General features: G+C 39.5%; 1 protein-coding gene across 1 annotated transcript in view; it reads right to left on the bottom strand.

Moving 5' to 3' along the window:
- Positions 1-296: 296 nt before the first annotated feature.
- The window catches only part of HGD (homogentisate 1,2-dioxygenase), a 54724-nt gene continuing 46199 nt past the window's right edge, over positions 297-8821 (bottom strand). The window contains exons 13-14 of the mRNA XM_011971610.1: positions 6169-6350; positions 297-658 (exon numbers count right to left, since the gene is read on the bottom strand). Coding sequence (XP_011827000.1) covers positions 509-658; positions 6169-6350 — 332 coding nt within the window. The 3' untranslated portion in view covers positions 297-508. The remainder of the gene's footprint in view (positions 659-6168; positions 6351-8821) is intronic.

Below are 8821 nucleotides of genomic sequence, written 5' to 3'. Positions count from 1 at the left end.
CTGGTTCCTTATCCATTGAAAGCTGGATGTTTGGAGCGCTCATGATCCCCTACATTTCCCCATGTCTGGATTGGCTCCTAAGAGCTTTGCCATACCTCCAGTCTCATCTCATGGTCTTAATGCTTGGCTTTATGGCCTGGTCTTGTGATATCTAGCACATGCCTGGTCTTGTGCTCCTAGAATGAAGGCCTTCAGGTCAACCACACAGGAAAGGACCCTGGGCCTTGGTTCAATCTTAGCAAGACTTACCTGACCTGCTAGGTTTGTTTCATCAAGACCTGATTATGACCAATCACTACTTCCACAGAACACCAGCAAGTTTATTGAGTAATTAAGGTGACAGCCATAGAACTTTGCAAATCCGTTTCCGCAAAAGTTCTGAGTTACTTGACTATGAAAAGTGAGTTTTCATTTTAACCAACCCCCGCTCCCAATACTACCAGAAAGCATAAGATTCTGAAGAAACCTTCACAAATCTACTCTTAATTATGGTAGCAGTGTTCCAGTCTCAATTAGGTTCTGCTGGGTTCCTGGAATTGGGAGTGAAGTGGCTCTTGAGTGGCTCCCAGCACTTGTAGTAGTTCTCATCCAAACACTTGGAGGCCTTGAGTCCCCACTTGGTGACCGCTAGACTTAGAGATGATTCAAACATAAATGCCTGGAGGAAGTGAGGATGGGGATGAGAAAAAAGAGGTGAGATAGATAATAAACACGTTTGATTAGATGTCAACAGAAGGTATGGGTAGGTAAAATCTTCCAATAACAAATCAAAGATTTGTGTGCTAGCATGGTGAGGAGAGCAGGCTCAAGCCCTGAGTTGTGGCTCTGGTCCTACCATTTGTAAGCTGATGAGACCTGGTACAAGACCCTTAACTTCTCAGGGCCTCAAGTTTCATTCTGTAAAATAAAATTTAGCCCTTAAGCTTCACATTGTCTTCATGGTATTAGGGAACTAAGTCTGCTAGATCCAAGGGCAGACGTGGGAGAATCCTGGGAATATCCACCTTCTCAGGGACTTCATTGACTGTGGCTATGTCCTTGTGAGAAAAGGCATACTTCCCACTTTACAGAGGAGGAATTAAGGCTGAGAGCTGGGAAACAACTTGCTTAAGGCGACAAGTCATGGCAGAGTTGGGATTTGAGCCTGTCTTTTCAGGACCCTGACCAAAAGATGGGCTGGGAAAAAGAGAAAAGAGGGAGTGCAGGGGGAGAGGGAGGTGAAGGAAAAGGCAGGAATGGCTGTAGCACTTTTAAAAGTCATATCTCAGAAGTGTCTGAAAGGTGGATGTTTCACTGTCAGGAGGTTTTTGTCCACAACAGAAAGAATATGCAAATACCGTGTGCATCTTAGACATTACAGCTTCATCAATTGCTGATTTTTCTTACCCAACATAGCTTTAAAAACAAAACAAAACAAAACCCCAAAACCAAACCCTACAATTTTTATATGCTCACATTTGGAAATTTGTAAAATATAGATAGGCAAAAAGAAAATAATAGAATTATCTTGTGCCACCACCCAAAGCACCCACATTAATGTTTGGGCTCTAATATACATTAACTTCTTTTTTTGCCTAAAACAATGGATATGAGTATCCCTGCCTGAATTTCTGTGACAGACTTGATGGAAAGACTGGATGAGATCATATGGAAGTGCTATGCAAGTTATACAGCACTATTCAAGATGCAGAAAAGGCTTTCAATAAAATTCAGTATATCTTCATGTTAAAAACTCTCAATAAACTAGGCATTGAAGGAACACATCTCAGAATAATAAGAGCCACCCATGACAAACCCGCAGCCAACAACATACTGAATGGGGAAAAGCTGGAAGCATTCCCTTTGCAAACCAGCATAAGACAAGGATGCTCTCTCTCACCACTCCTATTCAACATAATCTTAGAAGTCATGGCAAAGAGCAATCAGGCAAGAGAAAGAAATAAAGTGCATCCAAATAAGAAGAGAAGAAGTCAACCTATCCCTGTTTGCAGATGACCTGATTCTATATCTAGAAAACACCATAGTCTTGGCCCAAAAGCTACTTCAACAGATAAACAACTTTCAGCAAAGTTCATGATACAAAATCAATATACAAAAGTCACTAGCATTCCTGTACACCAACAACAGTCAAGCTGAAAGCTAAATCAGGAATGCAATTCCATTCACAACTGCAACGAAAAGAATAAAATACCTAGGAATACCCCTAACCAGAGAGGTGAAAGCTCTCTACAATGAGAATTACAAAACACTGCTCAAAGAAATCAGAGATGACACAAACAAATGAAAAAACTTTCCATGCTCATGGATAGGAAAAATCAATATCATTAAGATGACCATACTATCCAAAGCAATGTAAAGATTCAATGCTGTTCATGTCAAAATACCAGAGACATTCTTCACAGAACTAGGAAAGACTATTTTAAAATTCATATAGAACGAAGAAAGAGCCCAAATACCCAAGGCAATCCTAAGCAAAAAGAACAAAGCAGGAGGCATCATGCTACCCAATGTCAAAGTACACTACAAGGCTACAGTAATCAAAACAGCATGGTAATGATACAGAAACAGGCACATAGACCAACGGAATAGAATAGAGAGCCCAGAAATAAGGCCGCACACCTATAACCATCTGATTTTCAACGAAGCTGACAAAAACAAGCAATGGGGAAAGGACTCCGTATTCAAGAAACAGTGCTGGGACAGCTGGCTAGGCATATGCAGAAGATTTAAACTGAACCCCTTCCATACATCATATACAAAAATCAACTCATGATGGATTAAAGACTTAAATGTAAAACCCCAAAACTATAAAAACTCTGGAAGATGACCTAGGCAATACCATTCAGGACATAGCCATGGGCAAAGATTTCATGACAAAAACATCAAAAGCAATTGGCAACAAAAGCAAAAATTGACAAATGGGATCTAATTAAACTTAAGAGCTTTTGCACAGCAAAAGAAACTACCAACAGAGTAAATAGACAACCTACAGAACGGGAGAAAATGTTTGCAAGTGACACATCTGACAAATGTCTAATATCCAACATCTATAAGGAACTTGAACAAATTTACAAGAAAAAATAAACAACCCCATTAAAAAGTGGGCAAAGGACATGAACAGATGCTTTTCAAAGGAAGACATACACGCAGCCAACAAGCAAATGAAAAAAAGCTCAATATCACTTATCATTAGAGAAATGCAAATCAAAACCACATGAAATATCATCTCACATCAGTCTGAATGGATATTAGTAAAAAGCCAAAAAATAACAGATGCTGCTAAGGTTGCAGAGAAAAGGGAACACTTATACACTGTTGGTGAGAGTGTAAATTAGTTCAACCACTGTGGAAGGCAGTGTGGTGATTCCTCAAAGAACTACAAAAAGAACTGCCATTCTACCCAGCAATCCCATTTCTGGGTATTTACCCAAAGGAATGTAAATCATTCTACCATAAAGACACATACATGCAAATATTCATTGCAGCACTATTCTCAATAGCAAAAACATAAAATCAACTTAATACCCATCAAGGACAGCCTGGATAAAGAAAATGTGGCATATATATATATATATATAGAGAGAGAGAGAGAGACATACATAGAGACATTTGTCAGATGCATCATTTGCAAATATTTTCTCCCATTCTGCAGGTTGTCTATTTACTCTGTTGGTGGTTTCTTTTGCTGTGCAAAAGCTCTTAAGTTTATTTAGATCCCGTATGTCAATTTTTGCTTTTGTTGCCAATTGCTTTTGATGTTTTTGTCATGAAATCTTTGTCCATGCCTATGTCCTGAATGGTATTGCCTAGGTCGTCTTCCAGAGTTTTTATAGTTTCGGGTTTTACACACACATATTATATGTATATATATACACATACATACATATATTATATGTATGTATATATGTAATGGAATACTATGCAGCCATAAAAAAGAACAAGATCATGTGTTTCTCAGGAACACGATGGAGCTGGAGGCCATTATCCTTAGCAAACTTAGAGGAACAGAAAACTAAATATTGTATGTTCTCACTTCTACATGGGAGCTAAATGATGAGAACTCACAGACACAAAGAGGGGAACAACAGACACTGGTGCCTACTTGAGAATAGAGGGTGGGAGGAGGGAGAAAATCAGAAAAAATAACTATTGAGTACATTTAGTACCCGAGTGATGAAATAATCTATACAATAAACCCCTGTGACATCAGTTTACCTATATAACAAATCTGCACATGTACCCCTGAACCTCAAATAAAAGTTAAAAATAAATAAATAAATAAATATGTAAAAGATAAAAATGAATAAGACCTAGCATTTGATAGCATAACAGGGTGACTACAGTCAATAAAAATTTAATTGCACATTTTAAAATAACTGAAAGAGTATAGTTGGATTGTTTGTAACACAAAGGATAAATGCTTGAGGTAATGGATACCCCATTTATCCAATGATGTGATTATTACATATCATATGCCTGTATCATAATATCTCATGTACTCCATAAATATACATACTTATTATGTATCCATAAACATAATAAGTAATAAAAAATTTGAAAAGCACTATTGAGACATAAGGATCATTATGGCTATTCCTATTGTCTCTTTGCTGGCTGCTTCTTAAAAGCCTCTCCATTTGGCTGGATTAACAAAAGCCCCATCCAGCTGACTTTGAAGATGGTATTGTATCAAGTTAATCACTCCAAACAAGAATAAGGATAAGGTATATAGATAGACCTGGGTCTGAATTATACAATGGGAAATGGTGAGGACGACCAAAAGTTAGGTCTCGGTAAGATGTTGGACCCCCTGTCCTCAGGTATTCTGGCTCCTTGATACCCAGGGTCTCCCATCCTAGTAGGAGAGCTGTTTCTCACTAGTAATTCAAAGCATTGCTCCTCATAGAAACAGCCCTGTCCTATGCCTCACTGTTGTAAAACACAGCTCCCTCATAACATTGACCACCCAAAGCCAAATTGGGGCACCAAAGGTTATTGAGTGGCAACTCCGGAAGAGCCTCCAGGAATGCACCTCCAGGAGACTTCAGAGGTAACAGCTTAACTGAGACTGCCAAACTGCATCTCATTGAGATGTAGGGGTTCGACAGAAACTCCACAGAGGCCCTTGAAATGGGAAATAGAGCCAAAGCAAGCAAATGGGACTCTGTACACCCTCCTTTTGCAGAGGAGCTCCACCAACTCTGGCTCCAGGGTTGGGACTGAAAGCAAACTGCACTAGACAGAGGGACAGATAATACTCACTGCTTAGGGTAGTTTGCAAGCATGAAGCAGGCAAGTCTGTGCTATGGATTTTAAACCAGGTAGCATTCAAGGCATTTATTTTAAAAAGTAAAGCAAATTTGCATGTGATTTAGCATAAAATTACTCCCCGTGGACCATAAACTCTACCTCGAAGAATGCAAAATAAAATCAAGCACCGCAGCCAACTGCAATTGTGTTCAGCCTCAATGTTTACAGCCTGACACAGGAGGAATACAAAACAGGTTTTAAATCCCATCAGTTGCATCCATGCCAAAGCAGAGCAAAGAAAAATGAAAAAAACAGCTGAGAATTGCTTCTCACAAGCCCTGACTATAGTGAGGCAAGGGCTTTTTGACCCTCCTTGGTTTGAAACATGTGCTGAAGGTGACATCCTGCCTCCGCTACTATTGTGGCCCTGGAGGATTACTTCAAAAAGCAGAAGACTCTGAGACATAGCATATTCCTAGGGCTGCATATGGATACAGGAAGAGGCTTCACATAGTATTAATAATATTCCCTTACATTTGAATAGTGTTGGACAGTCTGTTAGGTTCACTTATAGCTATCTGCTGGGTTGGATACTATATCCATTTTATAGATGGGGAAAATGAAACACAGAGAAGCTAAGTGAGTTGTTCAAGATCACACAGGAACTAAGAGATGGGACCTGAACTCAGAACCCAGGTCTGACTCCAAGTCCGAAGATCTTTCTACACCACCACAACAGAAGTCTAGCATATACACAAGGATGTGTGTATATATAAATGGAAATGTACTTATGCAGTCATGTAACTCTCCCCCTTTTGACTCTTCCTCTGTGACTTTGGAGAAATGAAAAATGGCCACCTCTCTCAGCAAGGGTGGGGAGTTCAGAGGCCGCCGGAATCTGGCAGTTAACATACTTACCATAGTGCCATCGGCAATCCTCTCAGGTGCCAGCTTGGCCTTGCTGGCCTTCTCAAAGCAGTCAGCATCAGGTCCATGGGGGGTCATTGTGCTGTGCAGACTGCCTCCACCTGGCAAGAACCCACCTTGCTTTGCCTCATAGTGACCTCGGATGAGTCCCATGAACTCACTCATGCAGTTCCCTGGGAAGGTTGAAGCAGGATTATTTTTATTATCCAAGCAAGGCAAGACCAGTAAAACACAAAGATCCCTCAAGCATTATTTCTGCAGAATTCCAAGAACATAGGAGAAACTAATAAATTGTATAGGATTAATAAAGAATGTGGATTGACAGAAGAACAATCACAAAACATTCATATTGGCATTCTTGGCAGGCATGGCTCTACTCCATGGCCATGTGGATTATCAGAGGTCTTGAGTTCCACTATCTGACAGGAATCAGGCTAGATCTAAAGAAAATCAGGGCCCAGAGAAGACAATAATAATTAAAATGGTAGTCATAATAAAGAGTGAATGTACTCTATCATGTAAGCTTACAAGCCCTCTATCAAAGTTATCTTATCTCCCAGATCATAACCCTTTCCCAAGCAGCTCCACTGTAGGACACAGCAACACCATATTTCTAATTCCCAATCTAGAAGGCTTAGATTGGGGGTGTGTGTGTTTTGATGGATGATGATGTAATGAAAAGAACTCCAGACTTAAAGTCCATTATCAGATGATAATCTGTGTGAAAGAATCTTGGTATGTGTATAAAACAGACCAGCAATGCTATTTATTATGACAAATATTATCTTCTATAGATGAATCTGTTATCCTCTTGTTTTTCTGTTCTTCAAAATGTCTTCTGGATTTGTTTTTATACCCTATTCATAGAGTCCTAAACCTTAAAATTGGAAGGGATCCTTACTTCTACTCAATGTAGAAGAAATTTCTATATCTTTCCTGACTGATTACCTCCTGGGCTCTGCCTGGATGTGAATGGAAGTTTTCCACTCTACCAAGCATATCATATTATTGAAGAGCTCTGTGTGTAAGAAAGCTCTTATATTAAATGGAAATTTGCTTTTATATGAGTTAAATTCATTGGTCCTAGTTTGCTTTCTAGAGTTACACAAAATTTAACAAAAACCACCATGCTTCCACTCTTCCAATCTTATGCTTCTATTGAAATAAAGCTCTTTATTAGAGTAGCAATACAACAGAGCAGGAATTAAAGAAATATAACACCTGAGCAAATTTAAGTGTCTTTGCATCTCAAACCACACATCTACTCATCCATTCATTCATCTGTCCTTTTCCCCCTTCACCCATCTGCCCATCCAGCCAGCCAGCATATATAATTAGATACTGTGCTGGGTACCATGAGACAGAGATGAATAAGAAATAGATTTTAAAGCTACTTAAAAAAGAAATAATTAACAACAACAACAACAACACAGCCTTTAAAGCTACTCATAGTCTGTCCTGTGAGAGTACTGAGAGTGCAAACCAAGGACGGAGTAGAGAGATGTGGCAGTGGCAACCCTTACAAAATTACACTGGACAGGATGCATGCCTGCCCTCTTGCTTACATGTGCAGTATAACCAAGTGCCAAATGCTTTTATAATTTACTAAGCAACCACACCCACCCTGCTCAGAAACAGAAAGCTACTGCAGGCCCCTACAAAGTGAGTGAGAGTTTGTGAGCTCCTGCTGAAGAGGGAGACCCAGACCATAGCTCTACTTGTTTCTCTATGAAGTGGAAATACAGAAAAAGCAGCAAATGTAAGCATAAAGTGTCTAAGTTTAAAAAACAGTTCAGCTCATGACTTAAATTTGGTGTCACACTCCTTGCTCTAGTATGTGTCCTCAGGGTCACCTTCACGGCTTAATTTTAAGAAGAGAGCAAAATGGAATTCAGCTTTGATCTGAATATGAATTTAGATAGCAATGAGCTTGGTGATGACATTTCTATATCATTTTCTATATTTCAAAGGACAGTGGGAGGATAGACCTTGCCTTTCTGATTAAAGCTGAATCTAGTTGACTAAGGCACATTAAGATGATCGGAGGCAATATTTCTATAGAAATAATTCTCCATTTTCTCTTATAATAAAGTCACATCAAAGTAGCAAAGATTTTGAGTATTGCCAAGGCAATATTTTTAATATCTCTGGAAAACTCTTTTCTAACCTGGGATTCTGTAGTTTTTTCCAACTAACTCAGAGTACCCATACCTTTATAAGATCTACCCTGGGGCCAAATTTACTTTGAGAGTCATTAAAAAACTACAGGAGGCATCTCTCAAGGTTATTTGTGTCAGGAAGTCTGAACTACAAATAAAAATTAAGGAGTGGGTTGAGACCCTATAGCACAGTAGCAAACTTGTCTAAATCAGATGACTCTATTATTCCTCCACCTAGGGCCAGGGACATGCTCTAGGCCGGTATTTCTCAACAAGCAGTCTGTAAACCTCCTTCATCAGAATCCCCTGACTTGTCAGTGAAAAAAATGCAGATTCTGGCCAACCACGGTGGCTCACACCTGTAATCCCAGCACTTTGGGAAGTCAAGGCAGGTGGATTGCTTGAGTTTAGGAGTTCGAGACCAGCCTGGGCAACATGGCGAGATTCCGTCTGTGCTAAAAATGCAAAAAAAAAAAAAAAAAAAA

The sequence above is a fragment of the Mandrillus leucophaeus genome, unplaced genomic scaffold (assembly GCF_000951045.1).
Source record: "Mandrillus leucophaeus isolate KB7577 unplaced genomic scaffold, Mleu.le_1.0 Scaffold123, whole genome shotgun sequence".
Classification (NCBI taxonomy): Eukaryota; Metazoa; Chordata; class Mammalia; order Primates; family Cercopithecidae; genus Mandrillus; species Mandrillus leucophaeus.
The sequence above is the reverse complement of the archived record's forward strand: the minus strand, read 5'-3'. Positions and strand labels throughout refer to the sequence as shown.